At 44.6% G+C, this 19,361-nt stretch overlaps 1 protein-coding gene across 1 annotated transcript in view; it reads right to left on the bottom strand.

Moving 5' to 3' along the window:
* The window catches only part of Adgra3 (adhesion G protein-coupled receptor A3), a 102,384-nt gene extending 83,474 nt beyond the window's left edge, over positions 1-18,910 (bottom strand). Inside the window, exon 1 of the mRNA XM_048363860.1 lies at positions 18,433-18,910. Within this exon, the coding sequence (XP_048219817.1) occupies positions 18,433-18,683 (251 nt within the window). The 5' untranslated portion in view covers positions 18,684-18,910. The remainder of the gene's footprint in view (positions 1-18,432) is intronic.
* Positions 18,911-19,361: the final 451 nt, after the last annotated feature.

Raw genomic sequence — 19,361 nt, 5'->3', positions numbered from 1 at the left:
CTCCAAGGTACTTCCCACATTATAGCTTTGCAGTAACATAGGGAAATGATTTGGTGTGAGGGACATATCGCAGGAATGCAAAATTAGCCTCAAAGGAAAAAGCATATTAGGAAGAAAAACTGTTCCACCTAGCCCTTTGTCCCTGTTATTTTCTTGAGCCTAGTTCCATTAAAAAAAAAAAAAAAAGGAATCCTGGAAATTGGCAGATCTGAAGTAACAGAAATGCACCAGGTGTAGGACTGTAATCTCAGCTAGAGATTAGGCTCTTGAATTAAGTCTAAACTTGTCTCACTCCCTGGGTGATAAAGTCTGGCCCAAAGCAGCGTCTATATAATGAGGGTAAACATAGCTTGATCTGAAAATAAGCTGTAACCTCACATAAATTATACCACCTAGCCAAACAACCTGAGTGTTGGTCAATCATACCAGCTAAATACAACCAAATTAGGAAAATGCCAGCTACAGCTAAGGAGGTTGTCTGTACATGTCACTTCCTTTTCTCTGAGTATAAATAAATACAACCTACATACATGGTAGAGTGGGGCATTCTGAACCAACTTCAGTTGCCATTACTTGCCATCCAGTTCTAGAACCTTTCCTTATTAAAGCTAACTGATCATTAAGTCTATAGCTTGTCAGGGAGCTAGTGGCTTATATCTGTATCCCTAGCTACTCAGGTGGCCAAGATCTGATATCTGAGGATCATGGTTTGAAGCCAGCCAGGGAAAGAGTCTGTGAGACCATTACCTCCAATTAGGCATTTTAAAAAGGCAGAAGTGAGGCTCAAGTGGTAGTACACTAACCTTGATCAGAAAAACTAAGGGTCAGTGTCCAGGTACTGAGTTCAAGCCCCGAACCAGAAAACACACAGACACACACACAGACACACAGACACACACACACACTAGCTATCGTTCACTACAATGGTTGTTAAACTCAAGTGCAAACTGAAATTTTCCTCAAAGAGCTCAGTAGTCATTAGATATTGCCCAGTCCTCAAAAAGTTTATGTACTAGTAAGTAAAGGTAGACCAATGAAGTAAACAAAATGTGGGCATGCTAGCTGGTGAAAAACGTTTACTGAAGAAAAAAATATACAAACATACAAAGGTCTAGCTAAGGCAGAGATCATTTTTTTTATTTTTTGGCTTGTTTGTTTGTTTGACTCAGGGCCTCCAGTACTCTAATAAAGGCATGCCCTTTAATTTGTTTATGTCCAACTTCCAATTCTCCTACCTCTACCTTGGAGTAGCTGGGACTCAAGTGCTCTAGTAACTGTGGGATTACAGACATGTAACCACCATATCCAGCCTGTTTCTTAGGACTGGGTCTAACTTGCTGCCCTGGCTGCTCTCAGACAGTGATCTTACTAACTCCAACTCTCAAAAAGCCATGATTACAGGTGGCCTGAGACCATCTGAGAGAGTACTGTGACAATTCTCATTAAAAAGATGGCTTGCCAAGGCTGGGGAATGTGGCTCAGTAGTAGAGTGTTTGCCTAGCATGCATGAAGCACTGGGTTAGGTTCCTCAGTACCACATAAACAGAAAAGGCTGGAAGTAGCTCTGTGGCTCAAAGTGGTAGAGCACTAGCCTTGAGCAAAAGAGCTCAGGGACAGCACTGAGGCCCTAAATTCAATCCCCAGAACACACACACACACACACACACACACACACACACACACACACACACAATGATCCATGTTGTTCTATGATATTTTTATTGGTTATAGTAGTGGGTCATGTAAACAATGAGAAGAAAATAATAGCAAAAATGAGGAAATAAAAGCATATTCTCTCATCTGCAGGTGACTATTTTAACACCTTCATTAAACTGGTTCCTCACACAGTCACCGCAGAACAAATGTGGATTTGATAACCACAATATAGGACTGTAACATTGACACTCTTCTTGCCAGCTTTCTCCAGCTAATAATCTCTACTTCTTGCATATTTTTCTATATATTCCAAATCATGGATCTTATCTCAGCTAATATCTAGGCCATAATCAAGTTTCTAATTACCTCGGAGACCTTCCACAGACAGTGGGAGATGCTCTTGTATGCGCATCTAGCACCACCTCCCCCTCCCCCTTTCTGGGCTTTACAATGTGTGAGGTCACAGCGAAGCTCCCTTTTCTCGGGGAGGAGAAAGTAATGGCTGCTGCTCTACGTGTTTTTTTGTTTGTTTGTTTTGTGGACCATGGTATCCATTCCTGCACCTGGACTGCTTTGGCAGTGGAGGAAAGCCGGGGGGGGTGGGGGGGGCCTCTCCCGTCAAGAGGAGCCTAGTGGCCTGAGTAGCAGCCCCCAGACAGATCTGCAGTGCACTCAAGCTTCGGACTTTCTGAGGAACAGTACCTCCTGTGATACAGAAAACGATGACAAAGATCACACTCAATAAAAGCCTGTCCAACTGCTAAGCAGAAATTACCGTCCTATCAGTTTGTTTTATGAGAACACTAATTTTAATGTTAGACAGTCAAAATGCTAATTCTGAATAAACCCTGCTTCACTTTTCCACTAAAAAAAATTGCTTTTAGATATGCTTAACTCATCAAATATGAATCAAAGATAAAAACTAGTGAAGTGCCGGTGGCTCATGTCTGTAATCCTGGCTATCCAGGAGATTGAGAAAGATACACAAGACCTAGGTTTGAGGCCAGCTGAGGGGGAAAAAAAATAAATAAATAAGTCCCTGAGATTCCATCTCCAAAATAACAGTAAAAACCAGATTGGGTATATGGCCCAAGTGGTACAAGACATAGACAAGCAAGCAATCCAAACAAGTGAAAAGCCCTACAATACTAGGAAAATTGCAGCTAATAAGTTAAAAAGGAATGATAAAATTATAATACCATTAATTTACAAACACTAGTAATATATTGATTTTGGGCAATACTAGGATTTAAACGCAGTACCTCATCTTTACTGGGTAGGTGCTCTACCACTTGATTCACACCTCAAACCCTTTTTTGCTTTGTATTTTTTTGGATAGTACACCTTGTTTTTGCCAGACCTTAATCATCCTTACCCACACCTTCTCCATATGTAGAATTACTGGTGTGCACCATCACACTCATCCTATTTTTTGACATACAGTCTTACTAACTTTTGGCACCTAGCCTCCTGAGTAGCTGGAATTATAAAGCCTGTTCAAGCACTAACGGTACTGTTATTGATTTACATCCTAATATCAAAGACTGTTCAACATCATGTTTTAAATAAAAGATATCATGTAAATAAAATAAGCGATGTTTTATTATTCTTTCCTTGCCAGAGTCCCTCCGCAATCTGAGGAGGGAACACAGCACCTCAGAACTTCACTGCACGCTTCTCACTGCGCACTTGTCCTTTGACCGTGACAACATACAGGTTTTGAGGACAGGTTCCAAAGTCCAACTCCACGGGCTCAAAGCCTACTGCCAGGAAGCAATGACTATGGTTCACTTCCCGTAACACAACACTTACACACCTGCTACAAGATCTAACCCACACAGCTGAATGATCTGTCATTATTGGGCCTTATTCCTAGGGGACCATCTATCTGTCTTTTCTCATTCAAGTACAGGAGAGCTTAATGTTTAAGAAAGCTGTATCCCTCCTACCCTGATGATCGGAAAATACTGGGAAGCCTTCTACAAAAATATGCTGGAAGTGTACATTTTAGAAAAGATAACCGAGAAATGAGATTAATACCTTGTGACAAGCATAGAGCTTGGTCCTCAGGATAGATCTAAATATAATTCCGCCAGTAATAATGTACTTTGAGACCTCTGAAACTTTAGGTGGATGAACCACTCTTGAAAAACACAGACATGTATAAAAGGTCAGTGGGATGCTGAGACGGCAAAGCCAGAGAAATCATCCATAAAGCCACAGATAAAGAGTTTTGGGCTTCCTGAGCCACTAGCAAATAATGGCAGGAACGCCACCGCCTGGATGGCGTCCGTGGGGGGGCCTGTGCAGGCAGTCCTGCACCTTCCTCCTGGCCTGCCCACTAGGAATCTGAGCTTGTTAGGGGAGCTCAGGAAATTGCTAGCAACTGAAGAAGCCAAAACTGGCAAGGAAGGGGTGGTAACACAGGGGAAGCAGGGAAAGGTAGGGGAAATGAATTGTGAGGCAAAATCTATGGGAGGTAAGGAAAGTCTGACTAGAAGAGGGAAAAAAAAAAGGTTGTGTGTTGTGTGTGACAATGTATGCATCATCAAGGATATGTTCACTCTATTTTTAAAGAAATGCTTATGTTTCCTAAATTTATGGATAGCTTTCATGGGGTACTCAGAAATCCAGATAAGTAGACTAAGCTGTTCACGGAGCTGGGGCTTAAAAAAAAACCTATATTCCTCTGGCAGAAGAAGGCACAGGCAAAGGCCAGGGGACAGCCGGAGTTCACTTGCTAAGTGTGTGCTTCAGGTGTTCAAGTCTCTCAGACAGGAACTTAGGGACAAGACAGAAATCCAGTTAACACAATGAGAGCTCAAGGTTCCCAAATTGGGCTTCGCCCTAGGGAAGAAGGGCAGGTCTCAGCTAGCAAGAGAGAGGCAATTAGCGCAGCCAGGAGTGGGAAGGAAAGGCAGGCAAAACAGGCAAGTGGGCCAGACACTAATCACCAGCAGCCCCAACTCTCTCCCAGCCGGGCCCAGGAAGGCAGCCCTCACCACCAGGCACTTACCATCAGAGTGCAAAGTAATGATGCATTGAATCTACTCTAATAAAACTACTGGGGCTTCATTAATGTCTGTGGCTTTAAAAAATAAAACGAAACCAAAAAAAAACAACCACAGACAAAACCTGCTTCTGAAATCCTGTCAGGTTTGGTTTGGTGGGGGTAAGTAAATATATAGAACTCTTGGCACTTCAGGAATAATTGAGTTCAAAATTACATTTAACTAGTCAGAAAAGGCCCAAGTTGCTGCGATCGCTAAGGGGATTTTTCCAATTCCACTTGGTAGCAAAGCCATCATAATTTGTTCACGTTCATTCTGTCTTTCTTAGCTGTTGGGCAGGAAATGAATGATGTCCCCTGGGAATCAGTACAGTAGGACACATAGTCGGAACCTTCCCCAACACACTGCAAGGTCACCAAGAATTGTTTCATTTTACAGAAGTTAACAAAATGTAGCTATTATGTTTCTACAACTTGCATCTGTACATGAAGGCTAGGTTTGGGTCCTCACTATTCTAGGATACAAAATTCAATCTCAACAATGCAGATAAGCAAAGATGGTTACTCTTGAGGATTAACCGATAATAAAATAGTATATTACAAATCTCAGGAAAGCTGCCTCTGGTCATTTCCACACCTGCTGGATGATAATACATTGGGGATGCTGAGATTCCTTCCTTCTGCAATCAGTCATTCAGACCTAATATGCACTAGGTGAAAATTCTCAGTTACTGTCTTTCCATCAGTCAGTCACCTGTAAAGAAATATTTCCACAGAAATCAGTCTATGGTATCAATTGTTCTACAAAGATTAATGCCCACCTCCAACTGCCAAGGAGAGCAGCTAAATTGTCTGTGACATTTAAGCATAGGACAGCTGTTAGAACTGTAGGCCCAGAGTCACTGTCCTGGGCGGGAAGCCAGACCTTGCAAACCACTAACCATGTAACTTGAGAAGATCAATTTACCTATCCATGCTTCAGCTGGTATACCTGTAAAACATGGACAGTACGATCCACGAAGAGCTGTTTTTAACCACCTAGATGATGTGTATGAAGCACTTAGCAAAGTGCAAATAGTCAAACATTAGTGGAACTCTTTAATCAGTTATAAGTGCTGAAGTTCTGAAGATCAGCGTTCTAGAGACACCTCAAGTTTCTCAAGTGGTGACAGTTCAAGAAAACCCATCGAATCAGTTTTAAGTCAAAGTGCCACTAGAAAAGTGTTTTCATTTTTTCCTGGTGATTAATTTTGTATGCAAACTGGACTGCTAAGGGATGCCTAGATAGTTGTTTGTACATTACTCCTGCTGTGTTTGGGAGGGTGCTTGCAGAATTGGTGAAGGGTACTATCTAATCCTGCGAGGCCTGAATATGACAACAAGAGGTGGCTAAGACATCTTTTTCTGTCCTAGACCATCTATGGTCATAGCTCCCAGCCTTTAAGATCCAGACTGGGACTTGTACCATCTCCTTCCTATTCTCCATCTGATTCTCGAGCTCTGGAGTAGATCACAAAACCAAATTTCCTATGTTCTTCCCATTTTGCACCTGAAGGGACTTTTCAGTCTCCACAACCACATGAACCAATTCCTTTCAAAGGTTTCTTCTACCCTTCAATCTATCTACCTAGGTCCTACTGGCTCATTTCCTCTAGAACACCAATTCATCAACATGTAAAGCAACAAAACTGGGGTTACACACAAACTAACTTCATCCAAAGGCTAAAGAGTTTTCTGATCATAAGCTGTTTTGTTAAATGTCAACTCCTTTGTACAACTACTTGAAGATAATTTTTTTAAAGAAAAAATAGCTTTTGAAATCCCTCTCTTGGAGAACAGCAATGAGGATAGGGTCAGGATCTTTTGTTTTACTTTATCCTCCCTACAACATCCTAATGGAAAAATAAAAAAAACAACTAAAGAAAAATAACTGTGTGCCAAAATAAAATACAACTATATAAGGCTGACATCATGGTGACTGAAGAGTAAAAAAGACTCTAAGCAAGCTACAGTAGCTCACCTCACGGCTGCAAATGCAAGCAGATAAGTCACTAACAGCTCCTTTCACTCATGAGGTATGAAGACTTGGGACAGACGACCCTCCTCCTATTATTTCCTCTCTTATTCTTGCAAAGACAACACACCTCCAATTTAGAATACTTTATAATCAAAAAAATGGTAAGATGGAAAAACATAAAGAACAGAGACTATTACAAAGTTGAAGACATTTTTTAAAAGGTGGAGGGGAGTAAGACTTTCAAAGTTCTTCTAGTCATGGTCCCAGTCTGCAACGAATGAGGTCTAAACAAGTTGTTCTACTTTATCCTTGAAAAATCCCTCCCTTTTTTGCCCCCAACAAAGGGGCTGTCTAACCACTAATTCTAGTAGAAGATCTCACTAGGGGTCTTTAAGCAAACATAACTTAAAGCAATCTCAGTTTCTCAGAGGATGAAAGGTGGATAACACCCACTGCCAGGGCATGGAAAAGTACCTTCAATACAGCCCTTCCTAGGTCTGTCCACCCTGACCGGGAATCTGCGCAGTCCAACCAGCCTAGAACTCAGAAGAGCCCAATCCACCACCATGAGGGTGAAAAGAATAGTTCACGAAACACAGCTGACAAAATCCAATCAATCGCCAGTGACTGTGATAACCCAGTCAAGCCACCAGAATAAGAAGAAACATACATGGTAAGTAGAAAAAGGATCTCACTTAACTAAAGTGAGGAGCAGGGGCTGGGGATATAGCCTAGTGGCAAGAGTGCCTGCCTCGGATACACGAGGCCCTAGGTTCGATTCCCCAGCACCACATATACAAAAAACGGCCAGAAGCGGCGCTGTGGCTCAAGTGGCAGAGTGCTAGCCTTGAGCGGGAAGAAGCCAGGGACAGTGCTCAGGCCCTGAGACCAAGCCCCAGGACTGGCCAAAAAAAAATAAAAAAAATAAAAAAAGAAAATAAAAAAAAATAAAGTGAGGAGCAGAAACTAACACCACAGTAGGCGGGAACTGAAATAAAAGGTGAGAAAATGTGGGACTGTGGATTCAAGGAGCTTAGTTGAACAATGGAGGAAGGGGGGGAGGGGGAGGCGGGTGCAGAGGACATCACTGATGCCCCAATCTAGGCATAGAGTACTTTAACACAGCAGAAAAGGGCATGACCATATACGCTGAGACAATGTATTACAAAATTAGGAGAAAAGTCTAAGAGAGGAAAGGTAAGACATGCTATGCATCAAGAAACAAAAAGACATAACATGGGTAAGAGAGCAAAAGCTTTGAACTATCAAGCAAAGGATAGGGCTTTAAGCTATGATGTTAGCTGCTGGTTGCTCTACTTTGAAGATCCTGAAGCTTATCCAGAACAGATTCATCTCCTCTTGCTTAAGGATAATGCAAGTAGATCCACTCCAGCCCTTCTTAAGGAGGAGAATAATTGGGGAATAGCAGAGCCTTTTAAAAAAAAACAACAAAACAGTATTTACTAAGTGTTCATGGGATAGATGCTGGAGATACAGACACAAATGTGATGATCAAGAATGGATACATTCTCACAGGACAGCAAAAGGGTGCAAACAAATCATTTCAAAAAGGTACAAAAAATTGCTGATGCAACAGTGCATTGTGGGTAGGGGGTGGTGGCCAGGAATGATAAGCCAGATGAGTAATATCCACTATGGTAGACTGCAGATTCCATGCTTCCATTGGGAAGACTCTGGAATCTTTTACACACGGGATTGTTTAAAACAAACAAAGAGCAGGCATCTTAAAATTCAAACATTAAAAACAAAAAACTACATGGCTCCAACAGAAAGGATATCTGTGTCAAACATGGCTCGGCAGGTGAAGGCAGTGGCAGTCAGTTTCTCTTCACCTTTTCATGAGAAGACAGGAATAATTGCGTAACCAAACAAAGAAGGCTTCTTTAAGTCTTATCTTGATTGGAAAGAAATCAACTTAATTAGCCTTAGATTCAAGAAGGCTTAAGGAAAGAAAACGTTAACAACTGTGTTGAGAACCTCCATTATTAGTTACATCTCTAGGCCTGCTCAAAGTTTCCTTCCATTGAATATCAAAAGGATTTAGTCTGGGTTCTCAGTCAACACCGCCTACAAGCCATCTTCTCTTCCATTTGCCAAGTGAAGCCAGCACAGGTCTCAAACATGGTCCTTACCCCACCCTTGATATTAGATCCATCATGAGCACGCCATTGCATCAAGGGAGAAGTCTGTGACACCAAGTAGATCAGAGGAGGCCCAGATGAAGGCAGTCACAATACAATCACATAGTCCAACAGAGAAAAATGCCTTCACATCAACAAGGTATAATTTCATTCCCACCTGCCAATCACACAATGTATATTCTGCCCCTGGGTTTGGGGAGGGGTGGGAGGGGGGAAGTCTGAGTAACCCCAAGGATCTTCCAATTCTCCCCAGCCTGGCAGTTGGGGGGCATGCTTATTTGCTCTAGTGGAAAGACATCTTAGTCTGCAGGTGGGAGACAGCACTTTCACACACAAAGCTGCTGGTTCTGCCAATAGATTTTTCTCTCACCATGGTGGCACTGCCATCAGGCAGAATCATAATGGGTTTAATAAAAACTCCAAACAGATTGTGACAGCACTGGACAATTCGGCCTACATTTTTTGTATATTGGAACACATAAGTCTATAGACCTGTCTTTTCCCCCTCTCCGCATGGTGGTCACCTTGAAATAAATGAAAAGATGGCAGATATGCACAACAATTCAAATATTATGAAATTTAAAGGGAGGTAGGCAAAATATGACTGGGGGAAAAAGGTCAAAAGATGTTGGAATTTTCATTTCATTTAAACTAAGGGCCAAGAGGGTCAGCCATTTGAATTGCTAAGGAGCCACTGAAAATGGCCCATGGCTAAGTCAGTTCTCAGGTTCTCAGCATGGCACACAAGTTTTGTGCTCTGAAATCTCTCCAACATACCTGTCAATCACAGAGTCTCCAATACAAAGAGGCAGGCCACACTCCAGTCTGCTTCAGACCCAACCACAAGGAAGCAAGAAAATAATGGAATAAATGTAACCTGATGATCTGTTTTCCTAGAAACCTCATCTGTCAACTGAAGAACAAAAAAACATCTAAACTAAAAAGGTTCATAAGTGAACAGAAGTAAAGGGCTTCTATAGATATGTCCAATTATATTCAACCTTACTTATAACCAGACTACAAACTAAAACAAGCTCCTCCTTTTGTTGATCAGACTCATTCCCAGAAGGGGTACATTCATGGGGGGGGGGGGATAGGGTCTCTCTCAGTAATGCCAAGGAACAAATCTCTAATTTTAAACCTCAGAGAAAGGATTAAGGAGACATAACAGGGCCTGTATCTGCTGATGTTACCTGCCCCTCCCACCTTCAAATACTGTGGAACAAATGCTTGAGATTGTTAGACCAATCCACATCTCTAGCATCCACTATTCTTACCTCACACTTGACATGAAATCCAAAGTCAACACATCACCACCCAACTTGAGAAATCTCTTCCTACAAACAAAGCTGCATCTTCAGCTCTGTGTTTTCTGCCCTAGAAACATCTTTTAATGTCCTCAGTTTCAGGCCCTCCCTCCCTTCCAAAGAAGCAGCTGTCCTCAATTTGTTCCTCTCCTATTTCCATCTTGTTTTGTTGCAGCCGATGACAGCTGGTGACTACAGTGAACTCTTCAGGTCACTGCACTACAATGCAGTGCATTCTTAAGCTAGGTGATAGCAGAATCCACCAGGAGGCTTTGAAAAATGTCAGCGTCTGGGGCCCTATCCCTAACCAGTTACATCAGAACACAGGCATGTCTTTGAATTTTTAATACTCCCTGGTGATAGCAAATGACATTCACCAACAGCTAACTCACCAACCAGGTTACAGAAGAACTAGGATTGGAGTGGATACGGGCCTAGGCCAGGCGTGGCTTCGAGCATCCTTTGTCACTTCGTTGCACCATGTCACAGGACCCCACCGATACCCATATGTGCCGTGTTATCCATGTGACAAGAAAGCAGAACATAATGAACCATATCATTCAATATTTACAGCAAGATCATTCCTAAGCCCACTTCAGGAAAGCAAAAAGATTCCTTTTTTAGAAACACTCATTGTTTATTGAAGTTTCTACAACTCCACAACTTATCTTCCAGCTACATACACTCTGCTACCTGAGCAGTGTGACAATAGAAAGGAGATAAACAGGCTAAAATCAGATCAAGAGGTGGGGCTCCAGAACAGCACACGAGACTATCAGGCCAAAAGAGGAATCAAATGTAGTGCCTTAGGAGTCCCCTAAATACACACAAACCTCAAGCAGAGCAAGGGCCGAGAACCCACTTGCTACAAGAGTGCAAGGAGTTTAAAAACGAAGGTACTTGTGATCCAGAACACCACTAAGGAAGAAAATTAGCAGAAGTAAATCCCAGCCTTTGGAAGGTACAGAAACAAATAAGAGGATCAGGAGGTCTGGAGATGGAAGAAAGATCAGGAGGGTTCTGGATTCTTTTTATTTCAACTCCTTAAACTTTACATGTTCCTTCTAGGCCCTGAATACACTTTGCTGAGTGAAAAACTCAAATGTAAAACCTATTATCTGCTCTGTACTCTGCTTGTTACTAAAAGGGCCAAATGGGATTTTCTCCATCCCAGCTCACCCTCTGCAGGAAGGGTTCCCGCACAGGATATGCAGAATTGACAAAAACTTTAGTCATAAAAACAAAAAAACTAACGTTAGGAGGGACTGTTCATTTTTTGAAGCTCTCTTCTGACTGAAGTTATTTCTAGTTGAACATACAGGCAAGCTAAACCCCATTCATAAAACACTAAAATGGTATGGAGTTATAAAAATTACAAACTTGGGCAACAATTAGAAATTTAAGAAGCCAGTTTGTATCTGTAGCTCCTTAATCTGTAGTAGTGAAAACTACTACGACTTAAAAAAGACTTACTCATAATTGCTTTCCATGCTATGTCATTTTCCGAACTACTTTCAGGAGTTTTTGCTTCTGTCTTTTCTTTAAAAAAAAAAAAAATCTTTCTAGGTTCCAGGGATCCGAAGCTGGATTGGCATTGGGATAGATCTCTCTAACCATTCTTGTATTTATTTGTGTGTGGACTTGGCATGAGGCCAAACCCACCACCTTCTCTGCTAAACTCCTCATCTAGAGGACTCCAAGCAGGCAAGAAGTAACAGGATCCAGACATGGTTGGGTCATGCAACACTTTGTCGTCATATCAGAAAAACTTCAGACATACATTCAAGAACCAAATGCCTGAGTTTGCAACAAACTCCTCAATATTTCTCAGCAATATTCCTGGTAGGAATTTGAGCTATTTCAAACTAAATAAGCCAGGATATTTCCTTGTTAGAATACCTGAATACATATCCCTCTTTCATCCTCCACTTTCTCTGACTTTTCAGTCCCCTGTTCCTATCATTATTAGCAATACTCTTGCCAATTAAAAAAAAAAAGTACGATGTAGCCACCCATACTGCAGGTGCTGTGCTGAATTAAGTCTGAGTCCTTCCTCTCAAGAGTATGCGCATTATGAGAGGAGCACTGGTATCACAGAAAGAGACACAAGAGGTATAGGGATGTAGCACACCTTTGACATGGGAGAGGGGGAGAAGATGTGACACAAAAAGCTCAGAGATTAAATCGCTGCCACTAATAGCTACTGAGTTCACAAAGGGACCACAAGAACAGTGAATGAAGAAGCTGCAGTCAATGAGCTGGGTGGTGATGGATCTAGAATTTAGCACACCACAGATTCCAAAGAACAGATGACAGGAACTCACAAATTCTCTCAGTGAGAGTTAAGGCAGAGCAGACAACCAAATACCTGAGTTCAACCCTTGCAGGAAAGAATCAGATCATCTTATTTGACCCCTGACCTCCTACCTCTCAGCACAGGCCTACCAGATAGCCCTGTCTCAACAGATGATCATAAAAAGAAAAAGAAAAAAAAAAAAACCCCTGGGCAAGAATTGCGAAATCAGGCTGGAAGTCAGTGATAACAACCATTTCTTTTGGACCCAGTGGTTCCCCACGTAGTATATTCAGACCACACACAGTTGCTGGTCTATCCACTCAATGAAATCCCTTGCTCCTTTCTCCCTAGGTGTACTCATCTGGCAAGGAAATGACAGGCTACACAAACAGCTGCATTTCCAGGCTGAACGCTGCTGGAATAAGACAGTATAATAAGACAGTCTGCCTTTGAATTTGAATCTCATCATGAGGCAAAACTGGACAGTTCCACCACCAATTCCAGTGGGCAGTTCCCTGCCCCCACAGGACCTTCCCACCTGGCTCCTCCTACCTGTGTGTCTTAGAACTGAGAGGCAGTGGGGCAGGAGCTGCTTCTCCCTGATGTTCCAGCTTCTCTCCCATAACGAGGGAGAGGAAACACCCCTGTTCCCATCAGAAGCCAAACCTGTCTCTGGCTCTAACCTAACTCTCTTGTCATGACCATGTTTCACTCCCTTATGAGATAGTCCCAATCCTATTCCCAAGCTCCCAAAATTCCCAGAAAACCCAAATTTGCCCTCAACCCCACATCTCAAACTGCCTGGTATAGGTGCCTTCTTACTATCTTCAACTCCAGTGCAAGCAGAGTTTATAAGGAAGAGGTTGGTGGGTGGGGGGTGGGGGGGGCTTAGATTGTCATGCTTTCCACCTTTCACACATAGCTGGACTCATGGGCATGTACTACCATACCCAGATAATCCTAGGTTTTTTGGTACATGATGGCTCCACCAGTGCAGTCACTCACACCTGGAAACATCAATTTCTTTAGGCTTGGATAACCAAGAGCTCCTGCTGCTTCTCCAACCTCACCAATGCCCCTGCTGAATCTCCTTTCTGGAGTTCTCAGTACTCCAGTGTGGTTCGGCCTGCTCCTCTTCCTCCTTCCCAGCTGACCAGCCTCCCCCAAAGCTTCCCACCCAGCAAGCCTCTGAAATACTGGATGGAGATTGATGTCCCAAAGGGTAGCTCTCCTAACAGTGGACCGATCCAGTCCCACCACTTCAGTAGGGCAATTCTTCACCTTCCCCAGCAGGCCTTTTGCCCCCAGTCCAAACTCTCCCTTCCTACAGGCCACACTCTATTCTCCATTCCTCAGGGAAAAGAAAAGCCCTCCCATGCACTCTCAGTCCACAGATCTCTGCCCCATTCATGGCATTTACTACTTAGTGACAGGTATCCTTTACCTGAACCCTCAAAGTCAGCTTCCTATGGTACAATTCTCTCTCTTCACAAACGTTCATATTTCTGAACAATACACACATTTCTTTTCTTACACCTAGTACTGGGCCACACTAGTGAAGTTAAAATAATTAATAGTCCTTTCACAGCAAACAAATTTAACTGTTTATAAATAAAAACAGGAATTCATGCACTGTTCTGTCAAATAACCGAAGAAAAACAGAGACTTAATCCCTATGTTCCTTGACGAACTAGAAATAATTTTTTAAAATAATTACTTTGCTTAGAATCGCCAAGAATCAACTGCAGGAAGACACACATAGGAAAGTACGCTAAGCTTTTGGAAGTTTCTATTAATGAAGTTGCAAGCAGCCTTTCATATAAAACATACACAGTAAATAATTTATATTTCTGCAGAAATAATTAATTGTGGGTAGATCTTCATTTAATACACATGCTAAAAAAAGAAATGCTATCTAATCCTCAATCAAAGTGTACATGAGAACCTGGGAAAACACAGTCAAGGATTTCTACCAGTCTGCTTTTGGTAGACATAGCTACAGAAATGAGGGTTATTCAGTAACACAGCTGAAAGGTCTGAGCGTTCAGGCTAAAGTGAAGTCCAGCCCATCAGCCAAATAGAAATGTATCCTTTCTTTGCCATCTTTCCAGTCTCACCAATTGATTGCCCTCCCTGCATTGCATGACACCCCACAGAAAACCCTTAGCCCTACTTGAAGACATTAATAACTCAAACAAAAGCTAGACACAGATAGTTCATGCCTATATTCCTAGTTACTCAGGAAGCTGAGACCTGAGATGGTCAGGTCAGTTCAGACAGGTAAGTCCATGAAATTCTTATCTCCAATTAGCCAGCAAAAAAATCGGGAAGTGCAAGAGTAGCTCCAGTGGAAGGCAGCCAACCTTGAATGAAAAAGCCAGTGATGAGTTAAAGCCCCAGTACCAGCACACACAAACACACACACACACACACATACACACACACACAAGTCAAACCAAAAAGCCTGACATCTCATCTCTTTCCACGTGGACACTTGCCCTGCCCGTTCTAAAAACACCACTGTGAAGCATCCCATCCTAACATTGGTCTCTGCAAGCCTGGGCACGCTGGGTTCCTCACTCCAACTCCCTCATTCCTTTCCTTGTCCCCTTGCCATTTTCTTTGTTATCATTCATTCCTCAGAATTGGCTTAGAGTATTCAGATTATCACCTGCACCAACTATGCTCTAAGTCCTTGGTTGTCCTCCTATGAGTTCTTTTTGCTATATGTACATCCCATATTTGCAATTTATCCTCCCAAATACCTGCACATTCCTGAAGTCATGAGGACTGTTTGCTTTTGCAGGGTCAAACTCAAGGAGTTGTGTCTGTTATGGAAGGGTCTTACCATTGTACTACATCCCCAGCCCTGGATCATAATTTTATTTCTATCCTGCAGGGAGTTATAGTATCTCCCACAACCCAAAAGTATAGCTATACATACATACAATATGTATATATACATATATATGTGTATTACACACAACCAAGTCCTACTCTATAGCCTCTTTTTTACTTTTTGAAAATAGGACCTTGAGGTAAGAATATCCTAAATTTAGAGTGAACCCTAAATTCAATAACTGGTGTGGTTATGAGAGAAAAGACATAAGACACAAAGACATCCAAGGAACACAGCCAGATGCTGGTGGCTCATGCTAGCTACTGTGGAGGTTAAGATCTGAGGATGAAAATTCAAACAGAGCCTGACCAAACAAATCCAGGAGATTCTGTCTGCGTCTGTGTCTGTGCACATATGCGTGCATGGGCACAGGAGTGCACTTGTACTAGGAACCTGAACTCAGGGCCCCGGTGCTGTTCTTTAGCTTTTGCAGCTCAAGGCTATCACTCTACCACTTAAGCTACAGCTCCACTTCTAGTTTTTTGCATTTAATTGGAGATTAGAGTATCTAAAACTTTCCTGCCTGTGCTGACTTCAAACCAGAATCTCAGCCTCCAGAGTAGTTAGGTTACAGGACACTAGCTAACATTATAGGAAAGTAACTAGGATTACAGGCATGAGTTACTAGTAGCCAGCTTCCTTATCTCCAACTAGCAAAAAGCTGGAAGCAGAAGTGTGTCTCCAGTGGTAGAGCACCAGCTTTGAGCAAAAAAGCCAAGCAAGAGCACAAGTCTCTTGAGTTCTACCTCCAGTACATCTATATACACATACACACACAAAGACAGAGACAGAGGCAGAGTGGAGTCATACTATCACACACCAAGGAATGGAAAATCAGAAGCTGAAGGAAGAAGCTTCTTAATTCTAAACTCTGGACTGCAGAGTATAGAAGAATAAATGTTATTGCAGGACACCAAGTTTGTGGTTATCAACAGCAGTACTACACACAAGGCAAGAGTCCAATCTTCAACATGAGACCTATTCCAAGGAGCCACTCAGTAAAAACGAGGTGAATTAAGAATTATGATAGCAGGGCAAAAGAGGAGAAAGTATGAGAGCTGCCGGCAAGAATCCAGCAGAAGATCCCCGACACCAAATAATTTCAGGAAATTGAACCTACCATTGATCCATAATGAGCTCCATTCCTTCTACAGTAAGAGTGAGTGAACTAGCCCATCAGGCCCTTGGATCAGTATGATTGGAATGATCCAGAATGATGTGGAATGAACTTCCATCTAACTTCACAGATTTCATTGCTCTTTTCATAAGCTACTTCCTTTGGCTAAATAAATTTTATTAATCTTATTTCCATCCAAAAAGCTCTTGGATTTTAAAAAAGAAGTGTTAAAATGACATTTCAATAGGACTTATATCTTAGCTCACAAAAAATTTAAGACAATAGTTCAATTAATAATAGGCCAAGATGTGATCCTCTACAATAGCGCGCACGCACACACACACGCACACACACACATATTCCTGCAAATCAAAGTCCACAACTTACAAGTAGTTAATCAAAGGCAGCTGGAATTGTTGACATTTCCAAAAAACTGGACCTGAACAGGAATCAATATAAGTGCACTGTCTGACCCAGAACCTAAAATGTTTACGTCACAGCAAGATGACTAATTTTTGCAGACTTACAAGAAACCTCAACACTGGGTTTTTTTTTCTTCTTCTCTAAACTCAGACTGTAATTAAAAGTCCCATACCCAAAGTTTCCACTTCAAAGCAACTGCCCAAGAAAGAAATATAACATGCTGGTAACTGAGTCAAACAAAATAAAGAACAAGTCATCCTCAAGCCTCTATCATAAGAAGAAAGATCCATCACTCATACAGAATTTTCCAGGATAAAAGCTTTCCTAATTTAAAAAAAAATGGAAGAGTAAACAAAGAAGTTGGATTTGTAACTTCGGTCTATATATCCTCTTGCTGAATTTGCATTCTAAGCCTCATTTTTGAGTTGTTCCATAAATCATGCAGCCGCCCTGACTTCAGGGTTTCCCAGTGGCAGCCTTGATTCTTTTTTAGGAAACCAACCAAAACAACGTGGAGGAACACGGAGCCTGGGGACTCATATTTCAGTCTGACAAAATATCCATTAGAAACACTTTAAGACTTTTCCAAAAGGCTTTTCCAAACCAATTCATCGTTCAGGGGGAAAGAAAAAAAGAAAAGAAATATTCTACAGTCACCACCAGGGCCAAAATGGTCAGCTAGAATTGGCAGAATAACGCAAAAGAAAAGAAAAAGAAAGAGCTGGACCACGTCTCCTAAAGCACAGTGAATGACCAAAAAGAAAAAAAGAAAAAATCTCCTTCCAGGTGGAAAGTCAATCCGAAAATCAAGACTCCCCTGGAGTTGGAAAAGTTCCGTTGTGAACTTCTTGGTTCTCTTTTCCATGTGAGCAGATGTGAGATGTGAACCAGGGGCTGGGGGGGGGGGGGGGCGGGGGCCCCGCTGGCCTCCCCTGCTCCCGACCCTCACCTGGTGGTGTTCACAGCTCAATCGTGAAAAAGTGTGGCCCGTGCAAGCGTCGGAAAAGGGAGACCACAAGCGAAGGGGGAAGAGCCCCGGGGGTGTGGGGATCACACCGGGCCGGACGGCCCCGCACAGCTGAAGGGATCTTGACACAATTGGGTTGACAAAGAAGCCGGAGGCCGTCCGGGGGAGCCGGGCCCCGAGACAGGGGGTGGGGGGGAGCCCGGCGTCGGCGCGCGGCGCCAGCCCGGATGAATGGGCTTTAACTCTGCCCCGAGCGTGTGGATCCGCATCTTCACGTGGGCCCGGCGCAGCCACACCAGCGCCGCGCCCCGGGGAACCCGAAAACTTAAACTTTGCAAACTTCGCGAAGCGGGGAGCAGGCTCCGAGGCAGGGGCCCCACGCCGCCCCCCACCCCCGAACAGACCCGCGCACCCGATCCCAGCCCACCCCCGGCCGGGAAGCAGCCGGCCCGCAGCTCCACGCACACAAAGGCGCGGGGGGGGGGGTCCCGGCCCGACCCCCCTCTCCCAAGTTGCGCGAAGAGAAGAAGCAAATGGAGAAGGGGGAGGGGAGGAGCGCGCGCCCCGCGGCTACTCACAGGGTGACCGTGCGGTTGGGCAGCGTGTCCGGGGGCAGGACCTGCGCGAGCTCCAGGCTGCTGCACACCACCTTCCCCTCGACGGCGCCCGCCGCCCGGCCGCCGCCGCCGCCGCCGCCACCACCGCGGGGCCGCCCGTCTTGCTTGCAGCCTGGGGGCAGCGCCGCGAAGCCCCCGCCTCCCACACCCAGCACGGCCAGCAGCGCGAGCGGCAGCAGCAGGCGCTGCGCTCGGCTCCCGGGCGGCTCCATGCTGCGGGCCGGGCCTGCGGGGCCGGGCGCTGGGAGGGCGGGAGGGCGGGCGGCGCACTGGCCTAGCGGGCGGCTCCGGAGCGCGGGCGGTTGAGGGCGCAGGGAGAACCCCGCGGTGCCCGGAGCCTCATGGCAGCCGGAGGACGGGCATTCCTCGGCGCCGACATGCTCTTTTGTCCGCTCGGCCTCTCGCTGGAGCCGCGGGGTCACGGCCGCCGGGTCCCCAGAGTCGCTGCACCGCCCGGCGGGAGCGCCGCCTCCTCCACCTCCTCCTCCCCGGGCCCCGCCCTGCCCGCCTCGGCTCGACCCCGCCCTGCCCACCGTGTTCTGCCCCGCCCCACCCAGAGACCCCGCCCCCTCCGAGCCAGGCACCGCCCCTCCCTGCCAGCGGCCCACCAGCCCCGCCCAAACCGGCCAGGCCCCGCCCCCCACGCCGAGACCCCGCTCCGCCCCCGACCCGGAGTTGGGGCCGCCTTGGCGCCACCCTGGTCCTGAGCGCGCCAGCCTGGCCCGGAGGTGCGTGGTAAGGGCTCAGCTCCAGGAAGGCACGGACGGTGCCGTGAAGGTGGAAGAAAGTTCTACTAACGATCCAAACCCCAGCCTCCCGTCTTCCCAGCAGACAGCCGCCCTGGGCATCCCTAGGAGCTGCCCCCTTTGGTTGGAGACGCCCTGGGCTGG

The sequence above is a fragment of the Perognathus longimembris genome, chromosome 16 (assembly GCF_023159225.1).
Source record: "Perognathus longimembris pacificus isolate PPM17 chromosome 16, ASM2315922v1, whole genome shotgun sequence".
NCBI lineage: Eukaryota > Metazoa > Chordata > Mammalia > Rodentia > Heteromyidae > Perognathus > Perognathus longimembris.
The sequence above is the reverse complement of the archived record's forward strand: the minus strand, read 5'-3'. Positions and strand labels throughout refer to the sequence as shown.